Genomic DNA, 17,781 nt, shown 5'->3' on the forward strand with positions numbered 1-17,781 from the left:
CGCTTGTATAAGGCCTTTAATCTTCAAATGCAGAGCATTGCTATTAAAATATTTGTGCGTGACTGTCAGGCCAGGCAGAGTGCGTGAGTCAAGGCTGGTTGGGGTGGAGAGGCCCTTTCAAGACTTTCCTCGAGTTCAGCTCCAGAAACATTCAGTAGGCACTCTGCACCATGCCTGCTAGCAGTGACCCTCGCCTAGGTTCTGCCGCCACTGCCCTCAGGCTCTTCGGTACCTCCTGGCCCTTCCTCCACCGCCCCCTGCCTTTTCACTTTTCCCCAGTTTTGTTACCCCTGTTGTTGTTAGCACTCACTCACCCTTTTTCTCCCTGGTCGTAACTGGACCGATTTTGTCTTAAATAAGAAGTTTAAAGAAGCAAGGATCACCTCAACAGACATCCTTTGCTCAAACTCATAATTTATGACCATGGCTTCAAGGATTATGCCAGTAACTGGCGAATTTGAGAATGATTACTCACATCCAGTGAGAAGAATCAATTTATCTGTTGACCCGACTTCACATTCTTTCAGTTCCTGTAGCACCATCATGCGATGTCAGTGATTTCAGTAGGAGCCAGTGGAGTAGATCACATTTGCAATTGTTGCTTTAGAATATGGAGACACAGATCATCAAGCCAGCAGTGCTGTGAGCATGGTGCAGTGACAGAACGAAATCAAACTTAAATGCAAATGCTATTTGTTCTTTAGGGATTATTAATTTACCCACCTTTTTTGTAAAATGCTCAGATAAAAAGATCTTCTGCCTTTCAAAAAATATTGTTCACCTTAGGTGACTTAGTTATTTCCCTAAACAATATTAGCGTTAGTCGATTTCTTTAGAGGAAAATATGCTCATAAAATTTCCTTCTAAGAAATAACTTGCTAACTAGATGTGGTGGCTCATGTCTGAGATCCCAGCACCCTGGAAGGCTACAGTAGGAAGATTGAAAGTTTGAGCCCAAGGGCTGGGGATTTAGCTCAGCGGCAAAAGCGCCTGCCTGGCAAGCGCAAGGTCGTGAGTTCAGTTCCCGGTACAGGAGAAAAACCAAAAAAAAAAAAAAAAGAAAGTTTGAGCCCAGCCTGGGCAACTTAGCAATTTAGCAAGACCCTACTGCAATATTTAAAAATTTTTAAAAGTATGAATGCCTTAGCTTCTGTACTACAAAATAGAAAAAAACTATTACATAAGTAATAATTTTAGGGTTATGCCCATAACTAAAAATTAAGCTGTTACTTAGTCTCCTAAAATGAATTAATGCATGCTCCAAGGACATTTATTTTATATACGCTTATACACATAGAAATTTGAGACATCATAAATATTTGAAGCCATGGGAAAATGCAGAGCTTTTGTTTGTTTTGGTTTGGGGTAGCAGGGAGTAACTGGAATTTCTTGCATGGATGCTTTTTGGAAAGAACAGAGAAACACTGTGAGACCTGAGATATGTATACCCGTAGTTTTGGAACTTTCACCACTTTTAAATTTCAGAAACCTTTATTCTATGTGTAAAGAAGTTAATCCTCCAAACAGAATACTGATTTGAAAGTACTGGTTATTTTAACATTTTTACACATTTCCTAGCTTGTTTAGTTTTTAGATGTTTGAATTTTTTTATGCGGTCATAATCTCATATTAATTTGTTTTGACTCACTTTTGACTCGTTTCAAAAACTGGAACATACACACATCGGTTTGTAATAGAGGACAATCACTTTGCTTTCCAGTTATATCCGGGCTTCACCGTAGCAGTCTGGTGTGGAAGGGTTTAGTCCCAAAAAGAGTGAAGGAAAGAACAGAGCAAAGCTTCATTTAATCAGCTTTCGCCACCCAGCAATTTATCTTATGACTTGTTAGTTCTCAGCTAACGATGCGAGTCATGAAACTAAATGCTTACCTTGATTGAAACAAGTTACTCTTCTTATTCTGATTTTTTCTAAGTACACACCAATTTCTGTCACAGACTGAGGGAAGGCCTCACTCAGGCAGGCCAGACAGTGAGATGCGGGAAGGCTCACCCTGAAAATGCACATTGAACTCTTGAAGGCCCTCTGAATGCTGAAACATTTGAAAACCCCGTGCCTTCATCAAAGATGAAGTGGGCTTCTAATTTTTTTTTTTTAAAGAATAAAAGAAGGATAACATAATAATAGGGGGGACTTAGTAAATTACAGACAAAATGGTAGGAAATTATCAATGGTTATCATTTTACGTATTATTATCTACAAAATAGTTTCTTAGGAAAACAAATAGACAAATAATGAGTTAGAGACAAAAGAGGTAGGAGATTATCAAGAGTTGTTGTGCTATACTTTGGTATCTTCAAAGTGGCTTCTAAAGAAAATAAACAGAGCTATACATGAGTGACCTATTGAAAAATCATTAACTATTCTCAATGGTTGTTGTAGGAAACACATAATAATAAACATACATTATGAAATAGGATAGGAACATTACAAACTTAACACAGTTATGGATAGATTAGTAGGAAAATATCAATGGCTGTTGTAATACGTGGTGGTATCTTCAAAGTGGTTTCTCAGGAAGACAGAGATATGCAAGAAGGATCTAATAAGTAGTTACAGCCTAAGGGTTGTCAAAAATAGCATATTACCTCCTCACCAGTGACTCCTTTCACTGAGGTATGACGGCTGGAAGGAAGGCCAGGATTGAAAAGAAGGACCGAGAGACTTGCACCTGTGACTAGCAACAGGCTGTTTTCTTGTTCCTCCATAGTCATCATTACCCAGGACTCCTCGGGGCTTCTAATTTTGATGTGCTCGTATATTAATACAGTAGCCATGCCTTGAAGACCTAATGTGTCCAAGAGTCTGGTCTCGACTGGGACCTACAGGAAGCAGACACACTCCCCACATCTGTAACATTACATCCAGGTGTAACCTGGACTAATTACTAACAGTGGCATCATCTTCACTCATGTTTTTTTTTCTTTTTGTGTCTCAAATTCTAATAATTTATAACATCCTTCATGAAGAATAAAATTTTCTTTATTTCTTAACAGAAATATGTTTTTTTTAACTTTTCAATGAGAAATCAGTCTAGATGGAATCAACGCTCCAGTTCGTTTTTTATTTGCCTTAACGTAGAGCTGTATATTTTCTGCTCTTACAAAAGGAAAATCCACTATGCTCTTTTATGCAGGCGTCTTGGTTGCATTTTAATCTACATCTCTAAGACTGGACTCTCTACCACAAGGTCTGCTGAGTTCCTTTGTCTTGGGAGACCCATGTGAAGGACTGAGTACTGTCCTCCAACTCTGCCCTCCTGAAAGGGTCACACATGCCACTCACACCCAGAGAGCTGAATCCCAGAGCAGCGTCTTGTTCTGGAAGTACAGTGCCAGCAGGAAGTCCAGCATTTACCCAGGTCTCTCCAAGAACTCTTGAGGATATGAAATATTCTTAGTCCACAGCATTCTGATTACAGCTCTGTCTGGCTTTCCTCTGATAGCCTCCTGGCATGCCTCCCTCCCCTTCAGGAGGTCCGCTCTCGTCCACGCAATGCATGGCAGCAGGGTCAGGGAAGATTCAGGAGCGCTAGCTAAAGGGGTATGTGTGATTTCTTTTGGAGGTAGTGAAAGTATTCCAGAGTTGGTTGTAGTGATGCTTGCACAAATCTGTGATTGTACTAAAAAACACTGAATTGTCCACCACATATGAACACAAGTGTCTTCGGTTAAATCGTGTTCGTTATTGTTAAAGAAAATTGTAAAGCATTTTAATTCTGTGTATGACAAGGTGATCCGGCCTTTATTTTTATATATATATATATATATATATACACACACACAAAATTATTTTGTTAAGGTTTACAAATATAGGGACCTTGCCACAACAGTGTTATCTATACATGTGTTTCTACCCTCTTCCAGATAACTTACCACAACAATCAAGAAATTTGATTCCTCCCCATCCCTAAAAAATGTAATAGCTCTGTATTTTCAAGAGCATTACAGAAGAATATCCTGTAGTGTGAATGCTAACAATTAGTCTTGGACACAGTAGAAAATTTTTAAAAGAGAATTGCTGGTCTTCTATTTTATACTAATTGTTGTAAGATTGCCAAGGGATTTATCATAAGAATTAAATTTATATGCCACATTTTCTCCGTCCCTAAAAATATCTCCATGACAACAATAAGGAACCCCTAACGCTTGCAAGCTTTGCTTCACAGTATTTTGAGAGCCGAGGTGGTTACTCAATTATTTAGAATTCTGACAGTAAGAGAAAGTGAGCCATCAATGACAGAAGATAATTCTTGGCATTTTGCAGAAGTAGATGTCCCCGAAGAGAAAGGGTGAATGATCAAGTAACAAGGTATTTGCATCTGTGGGACAGCCTCTGCTCAGCATTTCTGAGGGTCATCCTCGTTTTCCAGAGGGCCTTCCTGCCTTCTCTTCTTCAGCTCACTTTCCACCCCAACCAGTGCTTATCCTAGGTCATGATTAGGAGTAGAGCTCTGCTAGCTGAGCAGGTGACATCTCCTGTGTGCCATGGAAAACCATTGAGATGTGAAGGCTTGCCCCTAAGCGCACAGCTTGTGCGGACAGGCTTCCATACTGGCAAGAAAGAATATTGAGAAAGCTGTTTTAGGGCTTTGATTCACCAGTGCTCTTGGGAACCCAAGTGGAAGGTTTTTGGTTGTTTTGTTTTGTTTTGTTTTGTTTTATTGGTATTTACTCTGGTGCCCCAAGAGTCTAGCAGTTGAGTGTTTAATAAGAGGTCAAGCACACAGATTCCGGCGTTCGATAAAGCTCCTGGGAAACCTGACTCTTGTGCTTTCTGGCTAACAGTCTCTCTTGTCTTTTCCTTAATGCAAATAGTAGTGCTTACCTTGAGGAATGATTGTGAGAGTCAGTGAAATCGCTGTTGAAAGCACTCGGCTAGGGCCTGACTGCATCCCCTGTTCTGAAAGTGCCACGTGGACAGGGCTGTCCAGACGAAGTCTTGCCAGGGAAAAGAAATCAATCAATCCAAGTCCAGAGGTGCAAAGAGCCTCTTCAGGAGCAAAAGAGAATAGTTAATCCTTTCTGGAAAAATTAGCGTCTGGATGGGCTTTGGGTATTTGATAAAGCCAAATACGATGACCCACTAATTAAGGAGAGATTGCTTCTTACAGATATGGAAAATGATTTTAAAGAAAGCAAGAGGACAGAGCCAAGAATGTTGAATATTATGTTACCGTACCGCTCATCAATTCCACTTGTAACATAGGATAGGACAGTGGTAAAAAAAGCGACAGCGCATTGTCTCAAAGCACTCTTACAGGCGACTGTTATGTAGCAGTTCTGCGCAGTATGGGGAAACCAGGGAGGCAAATACAGAATGCAGATGTCTGCAGGAGCGTTCACAGTGATGCACAGTCTTCAGGGAAGTGGAAAGCGCCGAAGGAAGTAGAGAATAGAGTCGGTGTGAGGACCAGCTGGTGGTGGTTCTGTTGTTTATGGCTTGTGCCTGTCCAGTCTGAAGTAATTGGCAGTGATCAGGTACATATGGAACAGGGAATTAAAAGGGAATAGGAAAAATGAGAGGTAGTGAGCACCAGACTGCTAATTCTGACAACCAAAACCTAGATAATTTGGGGAAAAGTCTGACGTCTGACATCCTGTTGGTAACCAGCACCCAGAGACAGGTGAGACTGCTAATTGAACCCTTTTACACCTTGCCAGCAGAGGTGCCAAAGATCTCCCGGGCCTTAAATTTAGGCTATAACAGTAGTATTTATCTTGAGTAAGTGACCTCTGAGCCATCTTCTACTTCTGAGCAAATATAGCCACCCTGCTTAATGAAGATGTTTTGTCAGTGCTGAGCATTCAGGGTAGAACAAATGTTAGAACAAAACAGGCTGATATTTAACTTTCGTGGCTCTGTGTAAGCATTGGTTAGGTTATCTGTCAACAGGCTACTCTCTGGGAATGTACAGATCCTTTGAAAATCTTCCTGAATTGTTTTCAGCTACTTGGCTCCTTCATTGTACTGAGGAAAAGAAAAATTACTGCTGTTCTCCAGAGCATTTCTATGTTGTACATACTTGTTAGCTTACAAAGTTAATTACTCTTCTGATTTTTATTCCCACTTTATGATTAAGAAAGTTGTAGGAGAATGTTTTGTTTTTGAAATCCTAAGCCCGCAGTTGCCTGTTTTTGCCCCACAAGTTCACACCAGTGGCCAGCAAATGCACTTTCATGCAGTGTGAGGGATTATCAGAGAGGTCAGGCAGATGTGCTGTGCTCGGCCTCCTACACGCTCATCTGTATGCAAACTGATGTTCTACTCACAAGTGACAGTCGCTCTGAGAGCTCCTCAGCCCTCCTAAAATCTGCGTTCATCTACCGTAATCATCCTGATCTTACCTCAGTTGTTGGTCAGTCTCTGCACTTCATTATCACTGGGCTCCGAGAACAAGGCAGGTGGAAATCATATAGGTGGGAAACATCCCAAATTAGAAATTCCTGAAAGCAAGAATAACACCAGCCGTCAAACCTCATTTCCCAGGCATTGTTAAAACCATCAGGCTTTGTTTTAAAGCTGGGAAGATAAGTAGAACTGTATTTATAATGCAAGTATAAGAACATATTGTGTGACAGCAGTAAACAAAAAACAGTACCTCAATTCAGAGTAACTCAAGGGCCTATTTTGACCTCACAAGATCTATAAATACGGCTTAAGAGTAAAGAAGTTGGAACTAGCTCCAGGTTTCCAGAGTCCCAGTGCACCACTCTCACCATTGAGTCGGGGGAAACGGCCGCACAGGGAGGATCCAGAGGATAGATCAAAAGTAATCCAGAATCCTTGCAGCGCACGTGGTGTCTTCTTTCTGGGGAGAGTTTTGGCTCTTCCATTTCCCAGTACAATTGTGAGGATTTGTCTGGATGTGCTGCTGGCTGATTGACTGGAAGGTCTCCTTCTCTAGAAACCATTAAAAGATCACAACAAAGTCTCTCTTGGGGTTCTGAGAACTTGGCTTCAAGGAAGCTCAGATGATGTTGTGTTGGTTCACAGCTAGACAGACTGTTAGGTCTTTCATTCAGACAGCAGCCAGCTCTCCTAACCTGTTATTTGCATTATTACCCACATCTTTTCCTTACAATTAAGTAGAGCTTGTTGGAATGTGGTGTTTCCTTTTTTATTTCTCAGGTTGTGGTTTCTCGAACAGTATCGTCCACCCCTCATGTGAATTTTCGCCTGGATTCCCAACCTGTGTCTCCAGAAGTGATTGTGGGACAGCCACTAAACAACAATGGCTACACTCTGGCTATCACTGGGAAGAAGGTAAGCCTTGTTCTGACGGGGAGTTTCCGTAGTTACGGTTCTTCCTGAATGGATATTTGCAGCCAGTATCGTTTGGTTTTTTAACAATTTCTGTCTTCATCTTACATTCCCATCTCCTCCATTAAGCTTTCTCTGAGTATCCCAGAGATGTTCCAGACTACAGTTAACTTTTTACTGAGGCATGGTTAGGCTTAGGGGAGGTTTTCTTCCTAATGTACACTTTTCCTTTAGTCCTGCATTTCTCAATGAGAAAAGCAAACACAGAATGAGAATTACAGTCCTGTGGTAGAATTCTAGTTCAGGCAGATAAAACCTGGAAATGTGTGTTGGAACCTGACTCCAGCCAGTAATCCCTTTTCTCAGAGAGAAAGATGTGCATCACACTACAGACCTCACTTAGAATTTCCCAGGAATTCAAATGTGTCTTCGAGCTATTTAAATTGTACTATTTCAAAATCACCTTGGTAGGTCAAGTGTCCCTACTCTATATAACCTCTACCTTTGCATGACAGTGCTCCTCAGTTCCTGGACAGTAATGTCACCTTTTATCACATAGATCCCAACAGTAGAGGGAAGGAGGAAATGTGATTTTTAAATTTTAATCACTTAACCATGATGTACACACAGGTGCTCTCTCTAGTAGACCCCGTGAACTGATACTTACATGTAGCGTTGGTGCATTCATGGCATTTCTCCAAACACACCAACCGAAAACCCTTGTGGAAGGCCTTTGTATCACTTTTCTCCACAGATCACGAAGATCCCATTGACTGGCTTGGGCTGTGGACATTTCCAGTCCTGTAGTCAGTGTGTCTCTGCCCCACCTTTCATGCAGTGTGGCTGGTGCCACGATCAATGTGTACGATCAGACGAGTGCCGCAGCGGGACGTGGACGCAAGAGATCTGCTTGCCTGCAGTCTACAAGGTAAGAATCGGTGCTGTCATGCGTGATTTTCAGTAAATACAAATCTCACTACTGTAAAAACAATCCGAAGATTAATTTCCTCATTTAGCTGTAAGACATCAGTTGAAGCCCTGACTTGCTCCTGGATTTATCCTGAGTAGCCTTGGGGCACAGGGAGTCCTGCAGCTGAAGGGCTTGCTTCCTGTTCCTTGGATACTCTCCTTGTGCAGCTGCTTTTCCTTCATGCCTTGTGCATGGCTCACGAGTGATACTGCTCCCCCTTTGTGCACACCAGAGCCTGATCCCTCCTGACTCACCCGTCCTCTGACTCCGCCTCACCTGCTGGGTGCCAGCTGCCCAGACAGGAGTCTCTACCACTGAGACAGAATTTCTCATTCCTAACCAGGACGTCTGAGGGTGAACCACGCAAGCCCACAATTCCAGCTCTGTAAGGGCAGACAGGAAGTAAGGTTCTTCCTGTCTGAGGCACAGAAGGCAGCCCTGTGACAGCACATGTACATTGGAGGTTGTTTCCCAGGAGATGTGGGAGGCAAATTGAAGGTCAGCACCCATGGTCACTATGAGTGTCACCTCAGTGTGTGCGAAAGAGAGGTGAAGGCTCAGCTGATGACTGCACTGGCATCTGCAGTGCTGTGAGCCCTTTCATCCTTTCATTCACTGCGAAAACATTCACTGAGAGCACATCACATGGCAGGCCTTTTCAGTGCGGGGGTATATGGTCCGAAAGAAGCCAGACTTGTCTCCTGCTGTTACGGAACTTAGTTTCTGGGAGGGGACGTTGGCCACAGCCTTCCAGCCGCACTCTCATCTGTTGCCTTGTTTGTGTAAGCATATATTTGGTACTTTGAAAATCTCTGTGACAAGTATTTAATAATTTCTTGATCCAAATGCTGTACATTTTGCTTGAAAATACTTCCCTGGCGAAGACCCAGTATGTATTTTCTCTCCATGCATTTAGAGCAGTTGGACTTTAGTAAATGGTTCCTATGAAAGATTCAAGTTAAAGGTCTCGGTCACCTGATTCACGCACAAGTAAACAAAGTGTGCAAGTCAAAGCAAGAACTACCCCCAAGCATGCGTCTGCTTTCATTTAGTTACGGTTTCAGGCAAGGTTACAGTGGGTGACTGGATTTTCGACCAAATCACTTTCTGTTAAGTGTGACAGTTGAGCCTTGGCTTGGTAATTTCAGAAAATAACGTGAGAGAATAAAACAAATTGAAGTCTGTTCTATAGTATTTTTGCACATTTTATTGTCCAGTATACTTTTGAAACCTTCATGCACTTTTACAAATACAGAGTTGGCAGTTTAAGACACTAGAAATTTGAACTCTTCATTTTCCATGAAAGACACATGGAGTGTGTGTGTGTGTGTGTGCGCGTGCGCATGTGTCTGTATACTCACAATTAAAGCAACAGTTTTATTTTAGAAATCACCAAGTTGGAATTTTGAGTAAAGAAAGCAGGTGCATAACCAGTACAGAAACATTTCATTTTAACCACTGTGCTTTCTCTTACTAATCATGAAAGTCATATTAAAATGATTAGAAGCCAAACAATATTGTGTGTAGCATTTTCTGGAAGCAGAGAAACCCTGGTGTGTTTGAATCTACCTCCTTTCTCACATCCTCTAACTCAGGCACTCCGCAGTTGGCAGCTTTAAAAGGTTGCATTGTACTGTGCAGTCTTCCAGGCGTGGGCTGTATAGTCATAAGGAGAGCAGTGCAGCCGAGTCCATAAATCCTCGGTTCATAGTTGTTAGGAAGATTTCATGCTGTGCTAGACCGTGACATTTAGCATTCTTACTGCAAAGAATAAGACAGATTATACATCTTTCTCTTATCTGTCTTAAACTTTACGTGCACAAAACCTAGAGATGTATAGAGTTTCTTTCGCCCATACATGCACGTTAAGCTGCTTTTCAAGTACATCATGCTCAGTGTATAGAATTCTTAGGAGAGATACCAGGATTGGAAGCCCATCGTTTTGTTTCATATATGTCATCTGATCACATTCTTAAAGGGCATTGAAAAACACTTCAGAAAAGCAGGAGTACTTTCCTAATATACTCTGAATTTATCGGTATGACGTTGTCATATCATGTAGGGTTGAAGAAACCCCAGTAAGACAATAAACTATTTATTAGTTCATCAGAAGACTCAGATAAGAAGCAACAGCAGTATCTTGTACAGGGTCGGAGGGCTACAGGCAATATATTGCCAGGGTTTATCTGTGACTTTTTTCTGCCACAGCAGAAAGGAGCCTTCCACTGCAAATTTTAATGTTTAGGGACTTCCTTTTCTTTTAGCTTTCTCATGTTTTACCTAAAGGGTTTAAAAAACATGATCATTTTCAAATACCAGTGGAGTGAATCAGCGTACAAGATATAGGCACAGTATCTTGTCTAAACAATAAAGACAACAATCCGCAACGTGTCAGCTTTTGTAACTGTCCCACTAACCTGTTTTGAAAGGAAGTTCCATTGTTTACCTTTTCTTCTCTTTAGAATGATAGACAGATAGATAGATAGATAGATAGATAAAATACGAGTGGAATGGACCCATCAAAGCACAGTTGTCCACCTCTGAGAGGACAGGAGCTACTGCGTGTCTCTATCTCCCCTAACCAGACAGGTAGGAGACGCAGCCCCTTGGCTTCCTGCTGGACACGAGTGTCCTTGCACTCCAGGATAACGGAGTTTGCTTTCCCAGTGTTGGGAAGATGCTGTGATCCATGGCCACTTCTTCCTTTTGCCCTGGAAGAGTGGAGGTCACCCCTTAAGCCAAGGGAAAGACGTTCAACCCAGATGTGGCCTTTGGAAGCTTGCATCTAGTGGAGTTTTGTAATACTCAATTCTGTTACCAGCATACTGCTTCAGCACCTCTCAATGTCTCCTCTCACATCAGCACCTGGGCCCGTTGCCTTTTGCAGACAGTGATGGTGTGTGTGGAGTGGCAGGCTTCATTTTTTTTGCGTAGGCGGGGGCTGGAGGCAGCGGGACACACCCGTGTCAGCACCGGGCAGCTGTTTGGATGGAGAAGGCTCCTCATTAGAAGAGGGAGCAGCAGCTGTGTGGCGGCCGCAGGCTGAGGAGAGACCCGGGAGGGTGGGCTGGCTTCTTCTCTCCTGCTGGATTTCTAACATAATAATAAACAGGTTTTTTTCTAGCAGTTCTCATTTGGCTAGACATAGAAGAGGTAAATTTTCATGAAAGGCATAACTGTGTAATGGATTTTTATGGGTAAGATGGTTATCATAAAAGCATTAAGCTAAGACTTTAAACGGGTTTGGTAACGAGGGTAAGTTAGGACTTCGGTTTGCGATTATTTACTTCGGAAGGATGGGAATGTTTGCAAATTTGAATCTCGCTGAAAGTCTCCTGAATTGTAAGACTTGCAGAGACGCGGCTTTAGCAGATGCCTGTGCTCATTTTTGAGTTGCTCTGTCTTGGTGCTGTTTTCCCACCATTGTACTTTATAGCACAATTTACAATATGCTCCCCCAAAAGAGCATTTCCTCTCTCAATTGTCACAGAGCTACCCCGGAGAAGCTTATTTTTAACTTGGAAATGTGTTTTGTTGAACTGGTTTTAACCTAAGAAGAGTTACCTTATGGACTCTGTAAATGCCCGATGCTACCTTATGTCACGGTTACCAAAGCTTTATTAAGAATCCCAGATCTCACATTTAACACAGCAAAAGTGAGCTTGCAAGACAGTGAGCCTATTATTTATTAAACATTGAACATGGCGTGAAAAAAAATCTTCAAAAGGAGATGTAAAATAATGCCAAGGAGATCATTACAAAGATTGCTGCACTGCTGGTTTTAGATGTTCCCAGTTCTGTGTTTTTATATAGCTAGTAGAAATAACATATTGTATGTATTCAGTTGTATGCAGTGTTTGATTTTACATCATGTACATGGTGCACGTCAAACAGAGACCAGTATAAAGAAGAGTGAACAATCTTGAGTCAGACATAAATGTGAACTAATAGGCATAAAGTAGATCGTGTTACAGGAATAAGAAAGTAGATTCACTTATTTATTTATTTATTGGTATTTGGCCCATGGAAGGTCCTCTGTAAGTGACTGGTTGGCAGGGGGGTAGTGAGTACCAACTGTGTGTGTGGTACTATGAGAGTTACTGAATGCAGCTGTGTTAACAGGAGGTGCTACGAGATGCACTTTCACTGTGTGACTTTCTTCTGTAAAGGGGGAGTGCCACAGCAGCAGGAGTGTGGCGGACACCAAGCCCAGGCACCAAGCAAGGCTGACGGCCGACAGGGCTGCTGCGGGAGTCTGGATTGGGAGCTGATCTGGAGGCCCACGCAGGTGGTGTGATCAGTTACGAGCAAGTGAAAGTTTGGGCCCAGAGTGTCCACTGCTGCTCAAATGAGTCCACTTCAGAGTGGCCCAGAGACCCTCATTCCTACCTAGGCTCGCTCCAGCCTTGCTCCCATTTCTGGATCTGAAAACAGCTTGTTAGGGCTGGGGATATAGCTCATGGACACAGCACCTCCCTGGCAAGCCTGAGGTTGTGAGTTCGATTTCCGGTACCAAAAAAAAGAAAGACCAAAAAACAAAAAAGGGAAAACAGCTTGTTCCATCATGTCAGGTAGTTCAGTGTCTATTCCAGATGCTGCGGGATTTGTAACCCTTTCCTTTAGTAAAATTGAGCTTTTACCACATTGTGGGAGAATCTCAGACCACTTTAGGGTACATGGCTTTTGCTTGCTTTACCCACAGGTGAAAACAATAGCATGTTGGATTTTTTAAGCTCTGTCTTGTCCTTGTAGGTTTCCCCAACTAGCGCACCCATTGAAGGTGGGACAACGTTGACCATCTGTGGCTGGGACTTTGGATTCAGGAAGAATAATAAATTTGATTTCAAGAAAACCAAAGTTTTCCTTGGAAATGAGAGCTGCACCTTGATCTTAAGGGAGAGCACAATGAATATGTAAGGAGTTTTAGAGGCTTTGTGGGGGTGTGTTGCAGACAAGCTCTGTTTTTGAGTGAATGCTTGTTAAAAATTTCCTCAGAAAGCTAATACCGTGAATTAAAAGGGGCCTTCGGCCTGCCCCATTCCTCGTGTGCTGCGTTCGAGCCAGCAAACCCCATTAGAAAGACGAGTGAAATGCGAGAGTGTCTTTGTTGGGGGCCAGAGGTCTTTACCAAAGTGGAGCGAAGCCCTGAATTGACTCAGACCCCCAGATTTATTGAGGAACAACAAAGGCAGTAGAGTTCTGCTGAGCGCAGACGCTTGTTTTAGGTAGCAAGGCAGCCGAGCCAGGCGTGGTGATGGTTTGGCTGAATAATTAACTTTTGTCTGATGGTGCCCTCTGGAGCTTCCTTGTCTCCCCTGTAAGGCCCATCTCTGCCTGAGCTAGCAGAGTGTGCCGTCCTCAGGAGGCCCCAGCTACTCGGGTGAGCAGACTTTCGCCTCCAAAGCAACCCAAGCAGACATCAACCCACCGGGTGTCAGAAGGAGCCCCACACTCGTGCATTTACTTTGGTTCTTTTAACCCTGTTGCAGGGATTAGGGAAAGGGAAAGGTGGTATGGCCTAGCTGAAGAAAAGAATCCAGCGTTTCGGGAGTTTATCCACCATTAATGTAACAACTCTTTGAAAAGTGTCTAGGTATATTGGAAAGAAATAGTCTTTAGTCTTCAGATACAGTCTCAATAGGCTCTTTCTGGAAAATCAGTGAACTGCTCAATACATACTTTCTCTTGTGAATTCATCTGCTGAACCTTAAAATTACAGTAAAGCCACTCGATCACTTTTTTCAGACTATTTTTAATGGAACTTAAAGTTACATTCAGATTATATCTGTTGGCAGTGTACGGTATGGAATGTAACTCAGTTGATCACCCCGAAATCCTGGGAGGTGATGGTATCGTTCCTGTTGTACAAAGGAAATACTTGATATTCCAAGGGTGGCGGTGGTTTAGCAGAGGTAACCCATACAGGAAGAGTCCAGTGGGCCTTCAAACACGGATCTTCTGACCCAGAGCCTGTGCTCTATGCGTACTGTGCTCTATGTGTGCCTTCCGTAACTCTGAATCCCCTAGTGAGCAGGGAACCCAGTAATCAGTACTTACTATGTAGTAACAACATGGAAGGTTTATTGGCTTAATCTTTATGAGGCTGAACCTGTTCTATCTAGTGGGTATTTTAGATCTAATAGAATTTATAAAGGGTTACCAAAAAAAAACCTTATCTTTTCATTTTCCTAAGACAAAACATCAAGTAATGTCATACTTGTTAACTCAAAGCTAAAACAGATCTGTTCTAGAAATTCCCTTGTAAGTTCTCCAACTCTTAATTACTGCGTTATAAATTAGTATCTGTAAAAATGAAACAGTCTCTTCTCTTGTTTTAAAACCTATTTAATGTAGTAAATTATACTTAAACTTTTCCAGAATTTCAGATTATTGATTCAAAATTACTCTATGCAAAGCCCATCACAATTTCATTATTCTTCAAGGAATTTAAATGCGTGATAAGTAGAACCATAGAAATGTACCTGTTGATATACTTTGGTATTGGAAATTTGGCCTATTTATGACTACCCCACTTTTATAGGCTATTAAGATGTCATTATTTTAAATATGCTAAACCTTAGGCTTAGGTTATTACGTGCTTTTTTTTACTTTTCAATTGGTGAAATCTGCCTTGATGAGATCTAACATTTCCTGTGTTGCCTGTGTAAACACTGTACTGCAGCCAGTATAGAGTTAAGCATAATAGTATCCTTAACCCTTACCACAGCACTCTGCTTGCTATTCGCAATAGTCAGCTCGCAATCTAAAGTTAATGTCCCATCATACAAAAAAAAACCACGCCGGATAATACCTGTGGGTTTGTAATGTATCCAACCGGTTTTTTTCAGGTTGAAATGCACAGTTGGTCCTGCAGTGAATGAGTGTTTCAGTGTGTCCATAATAATTTCAAACAGTCGTGGAACAGCACAATACAGTACATTTTCTTATGTAGTAAGTCTGAGTATTACTTTTCTCATAAACTAAGATGTTTAGTTTTTACTTAATTTTTTATAGTTACACAATTAACAAGTTACGTTTTATTTTTATCTCCCATTCAGGATCCTATAATAACAAGTATTTCTCCAAGTTATGGTCCTAAGGCTGGGGGCACTTTACTTACCTTAACTGGAAAGAACCTGGACAGTGGAAATTCTAGACACATTTCAATTGGTGGAAAAACATGCACTTTAGAAAGGTGTTGTAAATTTACTTTTTCTTGTATCTGCCAAGTTGGATTAATACTTACACATCAGAAATCAAGCCACGTTTGTTCTTCCTAAAGTGAAAAAAAAAAAATCAAGATGTTTATTTATTGTTTGCTTTCCTGCTGACAAGACTGACAAATCCACCTATTTGCTTTTGCTGAATTTTCTACCCTTTTTAAATTTATTAATCCCACTTTTGAGTTTTGTTTTTCCATCCACGCTGCATTATTATTTCTCCGTATCCTAGTGATAATGAACTTGAGGTTATGGTAATTGATAATAAGTTGAAATGCACATTTCCAGTAAGGTTTAAACTTAGAAGTCACATTGGTGAGAGCAGAAATGAGCGAGATTAGGCTTGGAAGGAGGTTATGTTTCTGCTTCTTAGAGCTGAGACAGATCAGTTTACTCAAGGACCAACAGTACTTTCAAGGTTGCTTAAAATGCCAGATGTTTTGAAGTTAAGGATGGCCTTTCAACGACGTAGCTTGGGATCCAGTCAAATGTAAACAGCCTGCACTAGAGAGGACCACCTCAGGAAATTCCCATTTAGGCACCATTGAGACCATTGAGTTAGATCCTTTGATTTATGGGTATAATTTTAAATGATGTGCACCTTGAAAAGCTAAGGTCCGTGTTCTTATGTTACCTTGTTTTTTTGCTCAGTGTGTCAAGCCATACTCTCACATGTTACACACCAGCCCACCCCGTGTCAGCTGAGTTTCCTGTTAAGTTGAAAATCGACTTAGCCGACCGAGAGACTGGCAGCTTCAGTTACCAGGACGACCCCATTGTCTATGAAATTCACCCGACCAAATCCTTTATCAGGTAAGTAAGAGCTTCGGATGGGTACACAAAATAATGGACGTAAGGATGATCTGAGTGTAGAAGAGTCAAGAAGTGGTGCGTTTTTGTCCTGGCCCGGACGCTGCTGCATTTCTTTTGAAGGCTTTCTTCGCAGTTCAGTGGAGAAAATCACGTTCAGATTCTGGGTACCGTTTGACCTCCTCAGTGCCAGTTCAAGCCCACAGACATTTCACGTTCAGCTCGATTTTACATGCACTGCAGCAAAACAGTTCATTGTGGCACCGCAGCATGCGTGCACTTGGATGTCGGGCGTGTGAACTATACCAGCCACAGTATCCAGCGTAGAAGCACCCTCTCCTTCCATCCTTCAGTGTGTTTTGTCCAGCCTGCTTTCCCCACGGCTGTTTCCTACCCTAAACTCCCTCTGAATTAGTATCTCACTGGCGCCAGTTCAGTCTGCCCTGTGTCCATGAATTCTGTCTGTCTAGCAACAGTAGTTAACGTACATTTTTCCTTTCCTTTTTTAGAGAGAAGAAATACTTCTTTTGTATATTTGGTGAATAAAAACCCAAAGGCCTCTTTGTTTAGCTTATGAAATACAAATTTTAAAAAACATTTTCAAGTTAAATGAGTTGTTTCCAATGAAGAATTGCCCCTCCGCTTCCACTTGACTTGGGTGGATCATTGCCTGTGTGACAAGGCTGAACCTCTCTGAAAATACTCGCTGGAAAGAACCTCTCGATATTACCGTTTTTCTATTTTATTTTGCCAGTGGTGGAAGCACAATAACAGGTGTTGGAAAAAACCTGGATTCAGTCAGCATGCCAAGGCTGGTGATAAACGTGCAGGAAGCTGGAAAGACCTACACCGTGGTGAGTCCTTGGGACAGCTGCGCCCGGAGCCCTGCCGCCTGACTGTCGGGGCACACGGGACATTCTGATTTTGCCTCGAGTGTTCACTGTTTACCTTCTTTGCTGCATATTTTTTAGTTCAGCAATTAAGATTGTCTAGCACCTTGGGATGATGTAAACACAAACATGCAGTGTTTAGACATGAATTAAGATTTCCAGTTGGAGGCACTGTTTTTATAAAGACAGTCTGTATGAGAAAAAAATCATAGCATTCTTCTGTGCACCTTTGTAATTCCACGTAGAATACGGACCCTCTCATTCTAAGAAAACTCTCAGATAAGGCCTGTGGTCTTGGAGCAGCATTCTTGTCCTTCTAACCAGCAAATACCCAGTATTTCCTTACACTCGCCCTGTTCTTTCACCAGGCTTGTCCCTTTGTTAGCACACTATCAAGTACTAAGCCACAGCATTAGACTGCAGCCTGTCCTAGAGTGTGGATGCCGTTTGTCATTTCTCTACCTTTCCTATTTTAGTTGCAAGGCCATTTTGACTTTGACTGAATGATTAATCTATTTTATGCTCTAACAATTTCAGCAGGTCATATTGAGAAGGCAGTTTCAGTCTGAAACTTAAGGTGGAGTTATTTCCAAAGATTGTGTACCTTTT

General features: G+C 41.9%; 1 protein-coding gene across 4 annotated transcripts in view; it reads left to right on the forward strand.

The window, feature by feature from the left end:
• Nucleotides 1-17,781, forward strand: part of Met (MET proto-oncogene, receptor tyrosine kinase) — a gene marked incomplete at its 5' end in the record, with an annotated part of 78,922 nt that overhangs the window by 24,888 nt on the left and 36,253 nt on the right. For all 4 annotated transcript variants that reach the window (XR_261543.2, XM_005388121.2, XM_005388123.2 and 1 more), the window contains 7 exon segments: nucleotides 7,151-7,285; nucleotides 8,037-8,210; nucleotides 13,005-13,165; nucleotides 15,101-15,203; nucleotides 15,311-15,447; nucleotides 16,124-16,285; nucleotides 17,037-17,136. Coding sequence is in view for 3 of the 4 variants with exons in the window: in XM_005388121.2 (XP_005388178.1) it covers nucleotides 7,151-7,285; nucleotides 8,037-8,210; nucleotides 13,005-13,165; nucleotides 15,101-15,203; nucleotides 15,311-15,447; nucleotides 16,124-16,285; nucleotides 17,037-17,136 (972 nt within the window).

Source organism: Chinchilla lanigera, unplaced genomic scaffold, assembly GCF_000276665.1.
Source record: "Chinchilla lanigera isolate Chin_1 unplaced genomic scaffold, ChiLan1.0 scaffold00031, whole genome shotgun sequence".
In the NCBI taxonomy this organism is placed as follows: domain Eukaryota; kingdom Metazoa; phylum Chordata; class Mammalia; order Rodentia; family Chinchillidae; genus Chinchilla; species Chinchilla lanigera.